At 31.0% G+C, this 23,099-nt stretch overlaps 1 protein-coding gene across 3 annotated transcripts in view; it reads left to right on the top strand.

Annotated features, from left to right (window-relative positions):
* The window catches only part of Ncam2 (neural cell adhesion molecule 2), a 484,565-nt gene that overhangs the window by 381,625 nt on the left and 79,841 nt on the right, over positions 1-23,099 (top strand). For all 3 annotated transcript variants that reach the window (XM_058574574.1, XM_058574576.1, XM_058574575.1), the window contains 2 exons: positions 4,913-5,009; positions 22,330-22,503. In XM_058574574.1, coding sequence (XP_058430557.1) covers positions 4,913-5,009; positions 22,330-22,503 — 271 coding nt within the window. The remainder of the gene's footprint in view (positions 1-4,912; positions 5,010-22,329; positions 22,504-23,099) is intronic.

Raw genomic sequence — 23,099 nt, 5'->3', positions numbered from 1 at the left:
GACATCATCATTTGTATATTTCACATTTTTATTTATTAAAGGTAAATTTTATATATTTGGATAATGATGTGTTTATTATGACTATTTTAACATTTACTTGTATATAAATATGTTTATATTGCAAATACCTATTTTTCATGGATTTATTTTTGGAGAGAAAAACATTATTAGGAAAAATATCAGAAAAAATTAATAATTTGACAATTTTCAAGGGCAGGAGTTCAGCCTTAGTTTTTATGCTTTCACTTATTCTTTTCACTTATTCAGTAATTGTGATCTTTTCTGACTAGTATATGTTTTATCTGATAGCTGTACATTTATAATTCTGATATAGGTTCCTGAATAATCCAAGTTTACTTATTTTATTTTATTTAATATTTCTGATTTGAGAGAACTCTTTTATAATGGCAGGTGACTGGATTTTAAGAACTGTTTGAATCATATTCTTTTTATTTAGTAATTGCAGATTTGTGTGTGTATGTATTAATGCCCAATGCTTCTACAAGTCTATGACAATGATTATCATCCTTTCTAATTTGTGATGCTGCTGGAAAAATTGGTGATCTTGTTACAAACTTGTTCAGATGAAAACTGATACATTTTACACTAATTCAGTTTACATAAATTAAAAGCAATGCACCTTTTTAATGTACATTTTAATACCTGATATTCATACTGTTGTAACTTATGGTGTTCTTATTGGTACCACAGTATCTCTTCTACCTGGTAGCTAGATTTAATAAAATGTTTGGTTGCTAGAATGATTTGACCATCACATCTTCTTATATTTGGAAAAGTAAACTGATATTAAATCTATTTGTATAAGCTAATTCAATTTAGATCAGTTTCTTTAAAATTGTATTAGAAGAACTAGCTTTTGGTGAATTGATGTGGATAGCAATTTCACAAAGACTTTTGAACAGGTTTTTTTTTTTTAATTCTAAACAGGTTAAATTAACTTCAGTTTGGGGTAGTAGATTTGTTTTCTCCTCTGTCACAATATAATATCACAGACTAGATGACAAAGCAACAGAAATGCATTTTCTTGTATCTGGAAGCTGGAAGTCCAAGATCAATGTGCCGGCAGAAATTGATTCTGGAGAGGACTCACTCTTTAACCTGTAGCTGGCTATTTTCCTGCCATGGACACTTTGTCTTTCTTCCTCATATACACACAGAAAGAGGAAGGAAGACAGACAGGAACAGAGAAATAGAGATCTTTCTGTTGCCTATTCCTCTCATCAGAATACCTGTCCTATTAGATTAAGCCCCAACCTTATGACCATATTAACCTAAATTACCTCCGTATAGTCTCTATATCGAAATATAGTCACACTGGGAATTAGGGATTCAGTAGACATGAAGTTGAGGGGAGCACATGCACTCTGTAGGGGAGAGAGAGATCCCCTTTACTTGAATCCTTTAGTTCTTATGTGGGCTCTTTGGAAGACTCTCAGAACCCAACCCATACATGAGTAGATTAGCAAGAGATAAATGTAAAAGTTTTATTAATTTTACATGTGTATGTGGATCTTCACAAACTTCTGAAGCATGGCACTACTTTTATAAATTTAGAGAAAGAACAATAGACTTTACTTCTGCACTTTTTCTTCACCACTTCACTGCACTCTCTCCACTCCTTCTCTCTGCTTGCAAAATAATAATAATAATAATAATAATAATAATAATAATAATAATAATAATAATTTTGTGAAGGCAGCACGACAGTGGACTAGGTAATTAATTCTATCAATATAACTGAAGATATATGGAGAAATAAAAGCTATTGAAAGATAAAAAATAATTTAAATAGTTTATATATTCAGGTTCATTTCCCAGTCTCTAGTGATTAAGGCTATTTTCCATTTTTGATATTGAAGGTCATCTCTCCTCAAAAAATCTTTTTGACTTCCTGCATGTGCAAAAATACAGGTATATAGCTCTTCCTGAAGTTCCAGTTCCTCAAGTGATTTCAGCTTGAAATAATCAATATACCAATTTTGCATATTTTGTGATAGTACCTCTTTAACTCTTTCAAGTCCACAGCAGATAGATTTAAGTTCATTCTTAATGACAGGCTGTTGTTAATTTCTGCTTTAGTCATTTTGACACACTGAGTTTCTGGAGGCACCTCATAAATTTCCATTGTTAAAGTCAAGAAACATTTTATAAATACAACATTTAATTATTTTATTTATGTAAAGATGTCATACTATTTAAAATTCTGTCTAAATGGTTTTTCTCCCCAGCACAAAGTGAAAAAAAAAATGTAATTTTTTTTTTTTTTATATTCAGCCAGGGAGTTTTCAGTTAAAGCACTGGCTTTGAACAAACATTGATTTATGCGTATACTGTGTACACAAATTAAATGTAAATATTGAATAAAAAAATACAGATGTGGAACTTTCACAATTTGAAAGCAAAATATAACAATAACCCAAAAGAAAGAGGAACAAAATACATCATTAATTTTTAGTTGTTAGCATACATAGTTGCTTGGGATAATACCTTTCATCATCTTTACTTTATAATGATTACAGTAGCCATGTAAGTGCTGATTTTAAAAAATATATAATAAAATATAGAAAAATAAATCAATTTTAAACTTAATAATAATTGGTCAATAATAGACCTCTTGATTTTTTAACTTTTCTTTTTCTTCTAAAGTTGCATACACTTAACCTTTTAAATGGGTGAATTTTTACATATGACCATATGAATCATTTGGGTTATTGCCAAAAAATACACCTGTAAAGGTTATACATTTTTTAAGTATTTTTCTTTTTATGCAAACATATCCCGAGGTGCTCAACAGATTTTCGGCCAAAATCGATAGCAGGAAATTCTAATAAGTTGTTTGGAATAATATTCAGTTTTAGATCATCTGCATCATGTCCTCAGTAGAAGATTCTGACTATTTTATATAAGATTTTATCACCATACAATACATAGAAAGAATAAATCCGTTTGTACAGACTTAGGAAAAATAAGCCAACTCCCTATATTAATATTGAGTTATCAACTTTTATTTTGATATTCAAGAGTAATTTTTAACTGTATTAGGTCAAATACTAATAAATTAATTGTATTTGAACTGTATATTTTAAAAAAATAATTGTATTAATTAATTGTATTTGAACTATATATTTTTAAAAAAATTTAAAAAGTTTTATGAGTACATATTCTCAGTACTTTCTTAATAAATATTATCAGGACTTTGCACATTTTAAATATGTGAATATTTTTTACTTAGTGCTTTATAATAAACACAGATATGTGGATTATATTTTGATATTTTTTTAATATTTTAGAATGCTAAGTTTGCATATCAAAACACTGGACTTCAGTTTCATATTACATTCCTTAGAATACATCAAATATGTTCCAGGTTAAATCTAGAGCTATGCTTTGCTATGATGGGTATTTTCTATATTTGTTAACAGTACAATATGATAAAGGAATTACTTATTTAAGGTACTTGTAAAGCTTTTTGCCTGTTGGCAATTGAACTCTCTGGAGGGGGAAAAAAAAAAAAAGTGGACTGAGTCTTTTTAAGAATGGTTTCAATGTAAAAGTCTATATTTAAATTATTAATCTTAAGGAGCTATGCAGGTGGCACAATTCTTTGTTGTGGCCACCCTGCCTCTGCATTGTATTGATTCAATAAATAACATTCTGCTTTATGGAATATCCAAATCTTTTTCATATGACTGGAGAATATGAAAGACCGTAGAATTACTTTAGAGTTAAATTAGCCTGTTTTATTAAATGCTAGATATAAGAAAAATCCATATTTGAATCACTTAGAAGTACTTAAGTAAGAGCTGTTAAAACTTCTGGGCCTTTAGCCTGATTTGTTCCTATATAGACAGCTGACTAGAAAATGAATGACACAGCTTTTTTGTACTTGCTCCGAATCATCATCTTCAATGGACCTCAAAATTGCTCTCTTAGTTAATAGCCTCCCATTACCACAAAATCATTTTTCTCTCTTTTGGGATAAAGTTGAAATTAACAGCCTCTCTTATTGTAAGCATATTCTATCTTAAAAATAGTTACTGAAATTGAAAATTATATCTATTATCATCATCAAATCTCTTTCCTGAATTGATACTTCAGGATTTCTGTACATTAGAATTACAGGGTTGGTCCCACTCTTCACCAGTAGAACCCCCAAAGGTTAACTTAATTATGGATTTCAAATGTGTAAAGATCGAGGTCAGCTATTTTCCACCTAAACTAAAAGAGAATGATAGGAATTGAATGGACAAGGAAGCAAGATACTGTTATTAAATATGAAGAAAAAATGCCTGTCTACAGATATTTGCACAAGAATAATATATATATATATATATATATATATATATATATATATTTTTTTTTTTTTTTTTGCAAAATACTTTCCTGGAAAGACTTTTTGAGAATGATTCCTCATCTAATGTCAGTATTTTTGTTCATAGACTCAAGAAACGAGAAAAAAACTTAGATATTTTTAGCCTTTTTTGGACTTTAAATTAGCCTGGTCTGAGGTTAAAACAGAAAGCAAAGTTAACACTGCTTTTGGTGCAACTTCCTATTTTCACGTTCACACCCATACTGGTTGCAACCTTTATTTTGGTCATTTTTTTTATGTTTTACCTATAGGGAAGTTTAATGATTTTGCTATTGATAGATGTACCAAAACATTTATCCAGTTAATGAATTATTAGGTAAACCATGATTTACCTAGTCCTATGGATAATGCAGTTTTACAGATTACATTTAAAAGAATTAATAATATGTATTAATACTTGATTAAGAAAAGTGCAAGGAAGTGAATGATTGAACTTATGTGCAAGGGGTAAGCATACTAAAGTCTCTTTTAACTTCTTTGATGTTTCAGTATTGTATCTTTTACAATTTATTATTTTAGATTGCACCTACATCAGACAATGACTTTGGGAGATATAACTGCACAGCCACTAACCGTATAGGAACAAGATTTCAAGAATATATTCTAGCGTTAGCTGGTAAGTCTGGCGTAATAATTTTTTGAGATTTCACAAAATGTATCTCTAAGAAATGAAATTTTAAACTGATAAAATGGCATCATTTAATTCTACATGTCAACAAATATTTAACATTTTCATAAATCATAGGCTGTTGCCTGAAAGTCTGAACCAGTGGTGCACAGTGAGGACTTGAACAATATTTACTGATCAAAGTTATTTTTAATTTTGAATCTAATTTGCCCAAATGTATAAATTAAATATTTGTGAATTATACAACATATGCTTTATGAAATCATATTATACTTCAAATAAAGTAAAAATCTAGTCAAAGTAATTTAAAAATTAAAAAATGGAAGAAAATAAAATATTATTTATATATTTTTAACTTTTGGTCATTAAAATAAAAAATGAAATAATTTTTAACAGAAAATATAAAGTTACATAACTTTTGTTTAAAACATTATAGTTAATGTGCATAAATATGCCTGTTCTGCTTCTAATTCTTAAATATATAGAAATAATAAAACAAAGAATAAAAATTAATTTTAACTGGTAATTAGGCTATGATCTTATTGAAGTATGTATTTATAGAATTTATTAGGCTTGACGAGACTGATTAGAAATTTGGAAATACCGTTTTCAAATGTAGTTTTTCATAGCTCAAATGGAAAAAACACCTTTCAATATTTTCTGTGTTGCTGCTCCCAAAGAACATAATTAGAATTCAATTTGAGGATATTTGTAACAAATTCAAATTGAGGAACCATCTACTACTGACTAACTAACCTTCAGAATACCTTACATGAAAAATAAGGACTGGTTAGAGAATTCTCAGAAGAAATGTTTGTAGAGACTTGACAAATACATGTCAGACAAGGTTCTAAACTATATCATTTTGCTTTAAAGAATGTTAAAGGTGTGGTGAATAAATTTTGATTATAGTCTATGGATAGATGACAGCTTAATAATTTTATGGATTTTATATACTGGTATGTTTTTGGTAGTAAATACTTACCTCTACTGATAAAACTAATCTACATCTTTTTGTGTGTGTGTGTATATAGACTGATATGTGACTTTACAGATGATAGTAATATATTATAAGGAATATTTTTATACTATATTATAATTTAGTCAAAGACAACAAATACTTTCCAATATGTGGAAATACATTTTATTCTAAAATATAACAATTCCTAGATGAAATCTTTTAATAAATATACTGATAGCATTTACTATAACAATGAAGAGATAATACTTAATTCATATCAGTACAATTATATTGTGGAAATTAGACATACAAACTTGGGCATCATATATTCATGAGCTCGATATTTCATGCCTCACTCCAGTTTGCCATTATCTGTATCAAGAGGAGCAACTTGATAAAGTATAGTAAGATTGAAAGGCATTATCTACTAAATCCAATCATGCATAGTTGTCATCACAATTCTAATACCTTAAGGAAACACATGAGGTATTTATATCAATCTAACAGAGAGAGAACACAGGTTCATACATTATGGAATAACATATATATAGTTTATTGTTATTACATCTAGTGTTATTAATATTGACTACATCAGGGAATTCCTTGAGCAGAATCAGCTTGAAGACACATCATTTTGTTATACCATTACTCACATGAGAACTTTTTTGTTTTCTTTCAATTTGTTTATTTTATTTTATTTTTTATGTTATTTTTAATTTTTTAATTAGAACTGATTAGTTATACATTACAGTAGGATGTATTTTGACATATCATACATAAATGAAGTGTAACTTCTCATTCTTCTGATTGTGCAACAGATAGAATTATACCAGTAGTGTAATTATATGGCACATAGGTTAATAATGTCCAATTCATTTTACTCTCCTCCCTTCCCTCATATTCCCTTTTCTCCCTTCAGTCCCCTCTCTTAATCAAAAGTACCTTTATTCCTTCTTCCCCCCCTCCACCTTATTGTGAATTATCATTCATATACCAGAGAAAACAATTGGCCTTTGGTTCTTTGGGATTGGCTTATTTCGCTTAGCATAATATTGTCCAGTTCCGTCCATTTACCTGCCATCCCATAATTTTATTCTTCTTTAAGGCTGAGTAGTATCCTATTGAATATATATACCACATTTTGTTTAGCCATTCATTTGTTGAAGGTTATCTAGGTTGATTCCATAGTTTAGCTATTGTGAATATTGATGTGATGGTGTCACTGTAGTATGCTGATTTTAAGTCCTCTATATATATGCCAAGGAGTGGGATAACTGGGTCAAATGATGGTTCCATTCCAAGTTCTCGGAGGAATCTCTATGCTGCTTTCCCTAGTGGTTGCACTGATTTGCAGCATCTTTATCAATGTATGACACCTATACTCCTCAAATTGTTTTATGATGTAGAAAAAGAGGGAACTCTTTCAAAATCATTCTATGAAATGAGTGTCATCCTGATACAGACAAAGACACATCAAGGAAACAAAATTTAAGACCAATATCCCTAATAAACATAGATGCAAAAATTCTTAATAGAACACCAACAAATCACATAAAAAATTAAAAAGATAGTTCACTATGATCAAGTCGGGTTTTTCCCAAGGATGCAAGGTTGTTTCAACATACAGAAATCAATAAACATATTTCATCACATTAATAGGCTTAAAGACAAAAATCATAATGATCATTACAACAGATGCAGAAAAAGAATTTGCCAAAATTCAGCACCCCTTCATGCTCAAAACCCTAGAAAAACTATGAATAATAAGAACACACTTCATCATATAAAAGCTATATATGCTAAACCAAAGGCCAACATCATTCTAAATGTAGAAAAAGTGAAAGTATTCCCTCTAAAACTGGAACAAGCACAGAGATTCCCTCTTTCACCACTTCTATTCAACACCATACTTGAAACTCTAGCCAGAGCAATTAAACAGAAGACAGAAATTAAAAGGATACAAATAGGAAAAGAAGAACTCAAATATCTCTATTCACTAATGAAATGATTCTATATTTAGAAGATCCAAAAAGTTCCACTGGAGAAATTCTCAAACTAATAAATGGACTCAACAAGGTAGCAGGATATAAAAATCAACTGTTCTTTTATACATCAGTGATGAATCCACTGAAAAAGAAATTAGGGAAACCATGCTATTCACAATATACTCAAAAAAATATTTGGGAATTGATTTAACAAAAGAAGTGAATAATCTCTACAATGAAAACTACAAAACACTGAAAAAAAATAAATAAATAAATAGAAGAAGACCTTAGAGGATGGGACGATCTCCCATGCTCTTGGATGGGCAGAATTAATATTGTCAAAATGGCCATACTACTAAAATCATTTTACATATTTAATGCAGTCCACTTTAAAATCCTAATGACATTCTTTATAAAAATAGAAAAAGCAATCAGGAAATTCATTTCAAAAAATATGATACACAGAATAGCCAAAGCAATACTCAGCAGGAAAAGTAAAGCAGGAGGCATCACAATACCAGACCTTAAATTATACTACAGAGCTATAGTAACAAAAATAGCATGGTATTGGCTCCAAAATAGACACATGCACTAGTAGTACAGAACGGAAGAAACAGAGACAAACCCACATAAACACAGTTGTCTCATATGAGACAAAGGCACCATAAACATACATTGGAGAAAAGATAGTCTCTTCAGAAATGGTGCTGGGAAAACTGGGAATCCATATGTAGTAGAATGAACTTATATCCCTGTATCTCACCCTGCACAAAAGTCACCTCAAAGTGGATCAAGGACTAGGCATTAGTACAGAGACCCTATGCCCACTAGAAAGAAAAGTAGGCTCCAATCTCCAAAATGTCATTTTAGGAAAAAAATTCCTCAATAAAACTCTTAAAGCACAAGAAGGAAAATAAATAATCAATAAAATGGATTGTGTCAAACTAAAAAAGCTTTTCACAGCAAAGGAATAAATAAGAAATGTGAACAGAGAGCCTACAGAATGGGTGAAAATCTTTGCCACCTGCACCTCAGATAGAGCATTAATCTCCAGGATATATATAGAACTCAAAAAACTTAGCTCAAAAAAAATCAATAAATGGCCAAAGCAATCAAACAGTCACATCACAAAAGAAGAAATACAAATGGTTAATAAATCTATGAAAAATGTTCAATATTATCAATTGTAAAAATGAAAATTAAAGCTATACTGAGATTTCATTTAACTCCAGTCAGAATGGCAATTATCAAGAATCCAAGTAACAATTAAAAAAAATTAAAAATTAAAAAAAAAAACAAGTAACAATAATTGTTGGAGAAGATGTGAGGAAAATTGTATGCTCATACATTGCTGGTGGGACTGCAAATTGGTACAAACATTCTTTAAAGCAGTACGGAGGTTCCTGGGAAAACTTGGAATAGTACCACCATTTGACCATGTTACTCCACTCGTTGGCATATATCTAAAAGACTTAAAATAAGCTTATTATAGTCACACAGCCACATCAATGTTCATAGCAGCTCAATTCATAATAACTAACCAGTGGAACTAGCCTGGGTGCCCAAAAAATGAATGGATAAAGAAAAAGTAGTATATATACATAATGGAATATTACTCACCCATAGAAAAGAATGAAAGTATGGCAGTTGCTGGTAAATGGACAGAACTGGAGACTATCATGCTAAGTAAAATAAGCCAATCCCGAAAAATCAGTAGTCAAATGTTCTCTCTGATATGTGGATGCTGACTCATAATAGGGAAGAGGCGGGGACAAGGAGGAGTAGAGGACCACTGAATTGGGCAGAGGAGAATGAAGGGAAGGGAGCGGGTTTGGGGAATGGGAAAGACAGTAGAATGAATTGGGCATAACTTACATATGTTCTTATATGAATACACAACCTGTGTATCTCCATATCATGTACAACCACAAGAATGGGAAATTATACTCCATGTATGTATGATATGTCAAAATGCATTCTAGGATCATGTATATGAAAAAGAACAACAAAGGACAAATTAATGAAAAACATAAAAAAGAAAATATGTAATAAATTTATGTAAACTAAAACACCTCACTGGATTGTGAAATAGTAGAAAAAATTTTTACTTTTTCATCCTATTACTTTTACATTCTTGCAAATAATTCCAACAATTATTGTTTTTCTCAAATTAATTTTTAAAAATAATCTCTCTCTCTCTCTCTCTCTCTCTATATATATATATATATATATATATATATATATATATATATCTCCATACTCACACACACACACACACACATGCACACACACACTTGTATTGATATCAAAAAATCTTTAAACATTATCTATTAAACCCTGGATTTATATTCCTTGAGCAACAATTGATTCAGACTCGTTTAATTTTTGTCCTGTCAGTTGAAATTTTTTTAAAAATTCTATGATTCTATGGAAAGATGATAATGTATACTTACTAATTTTTAACTTTTTAATCCAAATATTAAAATATAACAAGAAATACAACAATACATATTCTAAAGATTTCCCCATGAAATGTTTCATAAACAGGTCTTCTAGGCCATATTCCTATTTTCTACCTTGAGGCTATACTTTCTTTTAGTGCTCACATGCATATCTTGTATGTATATTTACATCCATAATCATGAATTATGGTTGTAGAACACATTAGAAGTAAAATTTTACCTACATAGTGTTATTCCTTCCTTATATTTTTCTACCTACTAAAGATTGTGATCTTTTGACAAGGTGCACTGCATATTTTTGTTTTCAATTATTTTAAAAAAACAATATTCTAATCTTTTAAAATTTATTATCAAATAATGTCATTCATTTATTTAAAAATCTTATTTTTTGTGCTGTATTTCAGTTTTAAATATTGAAATACTCCTACCTTAACCTTAGAACAATGATCCCATTTTTGCATAATTAACACAGTTTTGTGATAATGTCACCTTCTCCTGGGCAATTTTGTGGGAGGGCCTCATCTATGAACTGCCATCACGTACTACACACTGTGGCTGGTAGTACATACCTCAGTCCTTTGTGGTTTCTGTGCTATGTTCCATAGCAAGTACTCTGAGATCTACCTGATGAAAATGTTGTAATGGCTATGTGAGTTAATATGTTTGAAATATCCAGTATATGGCAAATACCCACAAAATATTAATTGACTGTTATTATGGCCAAATTTTAGATTGTATTATTTGCTTTTACATATATATAGTATGTTGATGTCTTTTTAGTTGTAATACAAAGATCTAGACATCTTATACCAATGAGTAATAAAATGAAATTAAGTCTTGCGTATTCTGGGCAGTGTGTTTCTATTAATTAATATAATCTCTATTTTATTTTTTTCCCCTTCTAGTACCTTGTTCTACATATTTTTTCCCACTATTAAGGGTGCTTGAGAATTGATTTTGTTTTTAACCTTAACTCAGGACATGATACTTATAACTATTAAATCTCAGCTTGACAGTTTTGACTCATCTTTTTAACCTACTAAGACCCTGTCAAATCCAATATTTTAGGTTTCTTTCCAAGATTGACTTAATTCACAAATATCATGAAGCAGTCATCTGTACTTTCAGTTAAGTCATGAAAAAGGCTATAAAAGTCACTTTTGAGAACAGAGATCTGATTATAGGTTAAACTTGATCAATTGACCAAAATTTTCTAGATAGGGAACTATAGCCAATACTTGTACTAAGATGGTATCTTATTCAGAAGCAGGTTAACATTAGCTCTTTTGAAAACACATTCTCTTCGCCTGAATATAAAGTTATGTTTCTCTGAAATGATCTATCCTGGAAAACTCTACATCTTGTTCATTTTTTAAAAAATTTCCCAGAAATCATGAGATGAACAGTGATATTCATACTAATAGAAAAAAATATATTAGTGAGTTTTATTAAGCTCCCGACACTGTTCTAGATCTTGGGAATCTGAAGATGAATAATATATAAAGCATCTGCAGTTCAAAATTAAGAGTTGTAGTAGAAGTGTAAATCAAAGTCCTGAGAACACAAAATTGAATTCTCACTGAAGCTCCTGGGGGAAGCTTCAGATATGAATTAGCTTTGCAATTGGATAATAATAAGTCAGTAGAAACAGGTGCAAAAAGAAGACAGGAAATATTGAAAGGATCAAGATGACACTTGTACAAAAAGCACAATTCTATGGCAGGGTGGACAATACTAAGAAAGGAGGCCCATAGTGGAAACCTGGAGTGTATTGTGTGATGGGTCCCATGGTGGGTGCCATGAATAGAGAGGTAGTGAGAGATCTAATTATGGATATTCTTAAAAACATGCTTATGTTCTGCCTGTTATACAGAGTGAAGTTTAGGTTTATTTTAGCCATAAAGCAACTTAATCCATTCAAGTGCCCTGCCAATATTCCGGAGACTGATTTTTAACATAACATTAGATATGGGGAAATGGTCACTTTCTGTATTTTTCCAAGTAGCCCAGTTATGTAAATATACAAACATCTAAAGTAGTGTCCACTAGTGCAAAAAGGAAATGTATACATAATTACATATTATTTTATACTATTATTTAACATAGTATTGTTATTTAAATATATTACCATTCATTGCAACAAGTGGACATTACTTTAGTATGTTTGAGTATATATGTATGTATGTATGTATGTATGTGTATATATATATATATATATATATATATTCTCCCAAATATGTATATATAAGACTATTGTAGTTGTTTTAGATGCATTTGGTGAATGTATGAAGGGTTTGCTGTGTTGTGTTATTAGCTTATGAGATTTGGTTGAAATGCCCAATTAATAATGGGATCTAGGTTTCTGGGACTTGTAAGTATCATGAACTGGGTAAGTTTGAAGGAAATATTTTCCATTGATATTTTAGAATTGAATAAACACCTCTTTGGAGAATAGTAAAAGTAGAAATGGGAAAATCAAGAAAAGATTCCTGGACTGCTTAAGTTTGATCAGTAAACTTAAAAGTATATGAATAAATAAAGACAAAAAGAATTATTCAGAGTTAGTGTAAGTACTTGTGATGAGAAAACATACACATAAGTGTTCAAATGCTATGAAAAGATCAATATAATCATGATCTGTATTTGGCAATCAAGGGAAACCAAAAGAAAGATGAAATTTAAAAGAATTTACAGGGTTCTAGATGTGTTGCTAATTCAGCATAATATCAGAGAAAGTTGACAACTTGCATTGCACCATTCTGGCTGCTATAAAAAATGCCTTGTATTCTGAAACTAATAATTAACATAAACTTGCCCGGCATAGTCTAGAGACTGGAAAGTCTAAGGACAAGGCATTGGTAAAATTTGGTGTCTGATGAAATCTTCTCACACATACTCTTTTCTATGCCTGCTTTAGCTCTTTCATATATATGACATATATGTATATGACAGTAGAATGCATTATAATTTTTATTATACAAATAGAGCACTATATAGAGCACAATTTTTCATATCTATGGTTGTATGCAAAGTATATTCACACCAATTCATGTATTTATACATGTACTTTGGATAATGATGTCCATCACATTCCACCAACATTTCTAACCCCCTGACCCCTCTCTTCCCCTCCCAACCCTCTGCTCTATCTAGAGTTCCTCTATTCTTCCCCTGCTCTCCCGCTCCTGCCTCCCCTCCTTACCTCATTATGAATCAACTTCCTTATATCAGAAAAAACACTTGACATTTGTTTTTGGGGGATTGGCTAACTTCAATTAGCACTATCTTCTCCAACTCCATCCATTTACCTGCAAATGCCATGATTTTATTCTCTTTTATTGCTGAGTAATATTCCATTGTGTGTGTGTGTGTATGTATGTATATATGTATATATATATATATATATATATATATATATATATATATATCACATTTTTTTATCCATTCATCTATTGAAGGACATCTGGGTTGGTTCCATTGTTTAGTTATTGTGAATTGTGCTGCTATAAACATTGATGTGGCTGTGTCCCTGTAGTATGCTGTTTCTAAGTCCTTTATGTATAGACCGAGGAGAGGGATAGCTGGATCAAATGGTAGTTCCATTCCCAATTTTCCAAGGAATCTCCATACCCCTTTTCATATTGGCTGCACCAATTTGCAGTCCCACCAGCAATGTATGAGTTATCTTTTTCCCCACATCCTCACCAATACTTATTGTTATTTGTATTCATAATTGCTGCCATTCTGATAGGAGTGAAATGAAATCTTAGAGTAGTTTTGATTTTTATTTTTCTAATTGCTAGAGATGATGAACTTTTTTTCCATCATTAGGCCTTTGCCTACATTCCCAAAAACCCTGCTTGTTAAAAATATCTCATTGGTGCTTAATTGTTAATGCACAAATTTTGAGGGGCATCAATATTAAGAACACAGATCTTTTGAAATAGTTAAAAATATATACACCTTATTGGAAATAAAGTGCTCACTGAAAACAGAAGCAGATGGGACCCATCTTAGCATAGTGTTCTTGAGAGGCAAATAGTTGTTAGTGACATACTGTATGATGCAGTCCTACCGAATCTAGAAAATTCAATTCTTTATGGACCAACATTAATTTTTTGGATTTTTATTAGACACAGATTGAAGAATAAGGAAAGCAGAAAATATTATAATAGAATTAGTTTGTTATACAATCACGGGAAATGTAGAGAATAGGAAAGACAACAGGCATTTATGGATCTTCCAGCTTTTAGTTCAGAACACAGCACAAACAAGCTCAAGTCTACAATTCTACATACAGGTCATCAATTCTTGCTGCCAAGCTACCCTCTGTTGATATCACATCCACCTGTATCAGGAACATGAGAATAAACATGGAGTGGGGATCCCAGCCTTTATTCACCTCTTCAGGTGCTCTTCTCTACTTTCACCTCTCAAGAAAATGGGAATGGCATCCACATTCCTCCAGCATCCTCAACTGTACACATGTGCCACTCATACTAATTGCCTATATGCATGAACTACAGAGACGGAGTCTGGGTCATTAACATCTTAGACTTTAGTTCCTTAAATGGAAAGGGAAGTTGAATTAATTATAAAAATTGATGTGGAGGGTTATTAGAAAATATCTACCATAAGGTTGGAAACACAGCTCTGGGAGAATATTCCCCTAAGCATTCATTTTTTAAAGAAGGTTTACAACAATCAAACACTTCAGATTTATTGATCTGAGGTTAGCAACACCAAGACCTTATCTGTGGAGTAAGAGCTGACTCACTGTCTTACCAACATACCTTCAGCACCAGCTTCCCAGCATTCTAGAAAACCATGTTCCCAGAAGTAAAGATAATGGGAAAGAAAATAATCTATTTCAACTTAAAATCTACTCAAATAACTTAAGAGACAGATGAATGGATAAATAAAATATTTACAAGAATGTGTATGTATGTGTATATGTGAGTATAAAATTCAGCTTTAAAAATCAATCCTATCACTTATGACAACATGCATGAACCCAAACAACATTATGCTAAGCAAAATAATCCAGACCCAGAAAGACAAATATGACATGAACTCAGATACATATGGAATTCTAAAAAAGTTGATCTCAGAGTAGCAGAGAGTAGAGTGGTAGTGGCCAGGAGCTAGACAAGGATATGAATATATGTTGGTCCAAGACTAGAAAATTTCAGGAATGCAAGATGAATAAATTCTGGAGATATGATGTTCACCTATATCTCTTTTTAATAATATTGTATTTTATAGTAAAATTTGCAAAAGAAGGTAGATTTTAAATGTTCTTAACACACACATATAAACACACACATAAAATAAAAATATAAATGATGGATACGTTGACTAGCTTGATTATGGTGATTATTTCACAGCAAAAATCAAATTTTCATGTGCAAAACTAAAATTGTATATATCTAAGATATATAGTTATATATCTTAGATATATACAATTTTATTAGTAAATTGTATCTCTATAAAATTGGAAGAGGTCATGGGGTTCAATTTAAGTGATCATGTCAACTATTTTCACTTTTGATGTTAAGATCCACTTATTTGCTGAGAACTGAGAAAGTAGTTAAGGAAGAGCTATAATACGCATTCACTCACACACACATGCACACACACAAACACAACTAATCTTTCTGGTTTTTGAATCTCCACCATTTTGTAATTTTACTTGATTGTAAAGTCTAGGAAACGTTGTTTTCTAATTTTATAACTTATTTCATTTTAAAAGTATTATTTCATATATTTATCTTAATTGAGAAATATCATTGTGTGCTTTTATTGTGTGCATATGATGTTTTAAAGCACATATATTATATACATATGCATATATAGAAATATATAATATTTAGTATATATAGTCAGTGGAATGTTTAATCCTACCTAACAAATGCATGCATTACCTTGCATAGTTATCACTTTTGTGGTGACAGCATATAAAATACACACTGTGTTTTATCAGTGCTGGGAATTAAACTCAGGACTCAAGGTCTTGCTCATAAAAGGCAAGTGCCCTCTTGCTTTGCTACATGCCAACCCTTCATTATATTGTTCAAGAATACACATCATAACTAACTGAACTCACTTTGCTTTACTATATAAGTCCTGAAATTTATTTCTTCCTTCAATCTGTAATTATATATCTCCTTGACCAATATTTCCCTATCCATTTCTCCTCCCTAACCACCCAAATTTCTAGAAAATACCTTCACTTTACTTCTATGAAGTCAACTGCTTTAACTTGCACATATGATTGAGATCATACATTATTTATCTTTCTGTGGTTGAATTATTTTATTTAATATAGATCTTCCAGTTTCATTCATGCTGTGACAAATGGTACAATTTCATTGGTTTTTAGACTGAAGAGTATTCCATTGTGGAAATGTGCCATGCTTCCTTGTTCATTCATCAGTTGATGGACAATTAGATCTATTCCTTATTTTGGCTATTATGACAAGTTCTGCAATAAACCTGAGTGCAAATGTGTATTGTAGAAATTTATTTCATTTCTTTCAGACATATACTCAGTAGTATATTTCTGGATTACATAGTAATTCTATTTTTAATTTTGGGGGGGAACTTCCATATTGTTTTACATAATAGTTATACTAATTTACATTCCTTGTCATCCTTGTTCTTTGTGCTATGTGATATTCTAGCCCATTGCAGTCTTGACTTGCATTCCTCTGATAATTAGTGACACTGTCCATGTTTTCTTATGCACATTGGCTAATTGCATGTCATCTTTTCTAATATATCTAGTTATGCATTTTGCCCAGTTTGTAATTTGGTATTTTTATTTGTTTGCTGTTAAGTTTTGGGATTTTCTTATATATTCTCTATATTAATCTCATCTGATGTCTTAATTTAAAAAGTTTTTAATACTTTATAGTACTTGTGTGGTTTGCTTTTGTTCCTATGTTTTGAGTTCATATTTAAAAAAAAGAAAAATCTTTGCCCCCAAAATATCATAAAACATCTCCCTCTTTTCTTATAGTAGTTTCCGAGTTTCAGGTATTATATTTAACTCTTTGGTCGATTTTGAGTTGTTTTTGTATCTGGTGAGAGAGAAGGCTCTACATGTGCACATGTATTTTTGTTTCTCCATCGATAACATCTCTTTTTCTGGCATTACTATGTAGTTTTGGTCATCATAGCTTTGCATTATATTTTGAATTCAGGTAATACTCTATTTATGGCTTTGATGCAAACCCTTTTGACACAGGAAACACTATCTATAACAAACCCAAAACTAATATCACATTGAATAAGGATCAGTTGAAAGTTTTTCCTCTAAGATCCAAAATAAGTAAAGCATGTCCCTTCCACTGCTTTCTTCAACATAATGTTGGAACTGTGAGTCAGAGAACTTGGGAAGCAATTAAAAATAAAGAAGACTTCCAAATTTGAAAAGAGTGAGTCAAACTGTCCTTCTTCTCAGGTGACATGATTTTATGTATAGATAATTATAAATATTCTACCCAAACACTGTCAGAGATAATAAATGAATTCAGCAAATTACTTGACATAAAATCAACATAAAAATTTAATAGCATTTCTATATAAAAAGGCAAGTATCTAAAAAAAAGCAATCAAGATAGCAATCCTATCTGTAATAGCTACAAAAATAAAATTATTTTTCTAGTAATCACTCAATAAAGAAGTTTAAATATATCTATCACATAAACTATGAAACGCTGATGAAAGGCATTGAAGAAGACACAAGTAAGTTGAAAGATATTCCCTGTTCATGGACTAGAAGAATAATACTTCTAAAATGTTCATAATACCCAAAGCATTGTAGAGATCCAGTATAATCTCTGTCAAATTAAAATATCAGTGGTGCACTTCATATAAATAGAAAAAAATCTTAAAATTCATATAAAACCTCAAAAGATTCCAGGTAGCCAAAGTGGTATTGAGTAAAATAGAAGCGTCATTTTTAAAATGTGCTTATTCAGATCTCCTCTGCTGTCTGCCTCTTTGTCCACACCAGTAGTACATTCAAATGCATGGTTTTAAGATTTTGCTTTATTTTGTTATCATCATTTTGAGATGCTTTCTTATTAAACAGGGAACACAAACTCAATGTGCTCTTTTAAATCTGTTTCCAGACTTTATTGCCCTGCATATACTTTCATTTCACCTATTAATTCTTCTTTATTTATTGAATTCCTTTATTTTATCAAATAAGAGAAAAAACTCTCCCCCACTTTTTCTCTGTATCTTATGAAGTTAACTTATCAACAAGGCAGATTTTTTTTTATATTGTCACATTTATACTTCAATCAATATATGGTACCAGACATAAGTTTAAATATCAAAATGTTTACCAATATTATTTATATGTAGATAACTTTTAGAAGAAGATGAGGGAAAATTATATTTGTGAATGCAGAGTGATTTATATCCATCAACTTACTATCACAGCTTTAATATTAATATTATTGTTGCTCTTTTGCTCATTAGGAAATAAATACACAATATGTGTCATGTGCCCAGGGTCCTACAGGGCCTTCAGAGATTGTTTCTGTCTGAAACCCAGATCATGACACTATCTCTCTACTATTAGGCAAAGAAAAATTTTCGATATCGAACCTTGGTATTGTACCAATTACTTACAATTTCATGGAAATATTGATGTTTGTAAATTGATGAGAGAGATGCAATAGAAGGCAGGTAGTTACCAGGAGAGAGCAGAAATTATAGTAAGTGGTATCCACCAAATGCTCAGTGTATTCCAGTTTCTGTTTTACACATTCTGTCACTTGACACGTCCCCCCCAATTATAGTAATAGATATTATTCAAATTTCTATTTTAAAGAGAATAATGCAAGATTAAGGAATTAGTTAAAGATTGCCATTGAGAATTTGGTAAAGCCACGTTTTGGATCCATAAATTCTGATCCCATATCCAATCTCTTAGTCCAATGCTATACCAGTACCAGTAGAATTGAAAAGAAAGAGTGATCATTTATTCATTCAGTGGGATGGCATTCATTAATCATTGAGATAAAAGATGCTAGAAAGAGGTTTAAAAATACATGCTAACAATGACGGAAGTACTGCGTGTGGTTTTGAACGTCTATACTGGACTATGTTGATAGCTTTTCCACAGTAGTCTTCTGTTTGCATACATTCCGCATGTTAGATAATCTAGGATATTGAGAGAAAGATAGAAAAGGCTAAGATTGATGTTATAATGAGAATGAAATGCCTGAATGTCCCCTTCAGGGAAGCAATTAGAGTGATTCTTTGGAAAGACTAATATTGCATTTACATGCCATGCGTATTGAAGTTTTTGTGGTGAATCCAATAGAAAAGGAAACTAAATGTCATTACAGACAGAGGCAGGTAGGTCCAAAGTTTGGGGGTGAGTATTAGAAATGAGGACAAGATAGATACAAGAATTAATGCAGATATTATTAAAATAATGTGGTGAATAACTATTATATGCATAAAATAGGATTAAGATGATCACCAAATTATTAAGAAAGTGAAGAGAAAAATTCAAAATATTGATTCCAGACACTTGGACATGTTCTTTATCTGTATTATTTTTTTCTTTACTTTCAGGGTTGACAGACAAATTGTATGCACTTACCACATAAATCATGAGGTCTTGAAGTATGCACACAATGTGAAATGGTTCAGTTTACCTGAGTAACAAATATAGTGTCTCACATAGTTTTTACACCTCACATAGTTTGCATGTCATTTTTAATTTCTGACTTTTCATTTATCAAATGTTTTCTGAGGACTTAGTTTAGTTATTTTGCTCAATGTTACTTTTATATAGAGAGATGTCTGTATAAATATATGTGTATGTATGAAAGTTTTGTTACTTTCTGGAAGAAATATAATTCAGTAGTCAGTAAGTAATAGAACATACTCAGAATGTAAAAAGAAAAAGTAAAAAGACAAGATCTGCATGATATAAGAATTCTTTCATTTTTAATCTGACAATAGAAGAGCACAACAAAGTTAGTATACATTTCAAAAATCAAGGTCAAGAGTCAACAGATCTGAAAATAGACTATATAACTAGAAAAGTAAAGGCTATGGCCAATATTGAGTGATGCTCACTTTGTGCTTAAGAGAGTGGAGGCTTTATTTTTCTCCAGTTGCACCACATCAGGGTTCATCTCTTCTTGAGTGGTGCATACAAAGGATCATGTATATTCTGCCAATGTCAGAAGTAAAACGTTTCTTCTTCATCCCCCAGAGTCTACTACCTTCACTTTTGACACATGTCTCTGAATTGAGGATTATGCTAATTGCTATGATGCCAATTTAGACCAATGCCAATTTAGGATGTAGGACAGTTGCTCAGTGTGGTTTGAAGTATTGTTCATCTTCTAAGGGCATTCCATGTTTGTTTGATTTCCTTCTCATTTTGGATTAAAGCTACATATGAAAATATTTGTAGTTTAACCTAGACAGTAAAAAATATGAAAACTGAGAGAATATTTTATGTCTAACAGCTTAATACATTATTATCTAGATGACTTGAATTTTTTATTTCTAGATAAGATTGTAATAGTACTGTGACTTTGGTGCCATCATTATTCAACACATCTACATTTGAACATTATAGTTATAACAAAATGTACTTCATAGCATCTCTAAGTGACTTTCAGTTAAACTATATAGTGAGGCATTTTTTTGTAATATTGGTCCAAAAGGCCATAATCCTGTAATCCTAGCTTTTGCCTAGAACCATGATAAGACATAATTGGATGTGTTCTGGTGTACACTGTCCTAACTCTTGCAAACATGGATCATTTGACTTTTGACTGCCTTAGCAATTTTTACATGAATACCTAATTGATATCAGGATAGAAATGTACATTGACAAAATATCTGTGTGTATAGATTCTTTCTGAAAATATCTATATCTGCTTCTTTTTCCAAAGTTTATGTCAAACATAATATAGAAAAGAGGGAAAAGAGTTAAGAGTTAATCCCTGATAGGAAAAAAAGAAAAAAAAACCTTAATAACTAAAGGTTTCCTTTAATTAAGTGCATTATAAATGATGGTATGATTTATAATCTGTAATTCAAAAAGTTAAGGGTCATGTTTTCCCTCACATGTGGAAGCTAGAGAGGTAAAATGGAAAGAATTTTGATGGTGATCTCATGAAAATGGAAGGGAGATCAATACAGTAGAGGAAAGGGACCAAGTGGAGGGAGAAAAGGAGGAAAAGGGATTATGCCAGGAAATGATCTTGTCCAAATTATACTGTATTGTGTGCATGTATGAATACATAATATCCAATCCCAGCATTGTGTATGATTATAATGCACTGATTAAAATGCAAACAAAACATTAAAAATAAACATATTAACATTTTCTGTAAAATTAAAACATTTCACAAAAAATTATTTGTAATGATCAAATAATAGATTTATTTTACATTTTAATTATTCCCCTTTAGAGGTAAAGACAGATATTACCTCTAATATCTGTCTCTCTTTATTTGTGTCAGTCTTTCTCTCAAACATACACATACAGACTAATACACACACAAACTTGTTTTAATAATAACGCAGAAACTTGTTTTCCTTGACATCAAAAATATGTTGTTCTTACATAAAACTATGGAAATAAAATATTTTCTGAATAAGTGAATATTTTAGTTAATTTGCTGAATGTTTTATTGTTATTTGCTGTGGTAATAGAAATGCACTTGTGTAATTTTCTTGCTATTAAGAGCCAATTGGAGTGTTTAAGTGGACATTGTAATTTAAACACACTAAGTAGTGATATATTCAGCAATTTTCCTTCACTCTTAATTCTCATGACACTGCAAGACTTAATAATGTCCATCTACGTTAAACTAGGTTATGTGTCCATTGTGTTTGTTCCTTCACAGATGTGCCATCCAGTCCCTATGGAGTAAAGATTATAGAGCTGTCACAGACCACAGCCAAACTTTCTTTCAGCAAGCCGGACTCCCATGGAGGTGTGCCTATTCATCACTATCAAGTGGATGTCAAGGAAGTGGCATCAGAAACCTGGAAAATAGTACGCTCCCATGGAGTTCAAAGTGAGTCAATGATTTCAAAATATGTTGATTAATTCATGCTGATATTCAGTGTACCTATGTGATTAACCTTTCATTTTCCATATTTTAATTGAAGTGCAGTGGGATTGGAAGGACATTTCCGGTGACACATTATCCTTAAGAATAACTTAAGATAGAGTAGAAAGTGTTTACCATTTATTTATTTTTCCACTTGTGTTTTGAAGTATTATGCATTGGACTCAGGTGTTAGCAAATGCTAGGCAAGTGATCCACCTCTGAGCTATACCCTAAATCGCCATTATTACAGATGAAAAGGTTTAACAGAATCACCAAACTTTTATTCTTGGGGAAATTATCCTTTTTAAAACTTGCCCTGTGAAAAGACAATTGCTAACATGTTAGATTTGATGAGTGAATGTGTGCTTTTTATTACTAATGATTTTTCACAAATACATGTAAATTCTTAATATAAAATATAGGCAATATGTGTCCATTCATGAAGACATCTTTAAAAAATTATGTACAAAAATTTATTTCACAAACCATATCATTTTTGAATGATAGAATTCACTGATTCTGAAATGTCAAAACAATTTGTGAAACTTCTATTCACTTAT

Source organism: Marmota monax, unplaced genomic scaffold (assembly GCF_021218885.2).
Source record: "Marmota monax isolate L192 unplaced genomic scaffold, Marmota_monax_Labrador192_F-V1.1 WCK01_AAM20220418_F8-fsc00016, whole genome shotgun sequence".
NCBI classification, from domain to species: Eukaryota; Metazoa; Chordata; class Mammalia; order Rodentia; family Sciuridae; genus Marmota; species Marmota monax.
The sequence above is the reverse complement of the archived record's forward strand: the minus strand, read 5'-3'. Positions and strand labels throughout refer to the sequence as shown.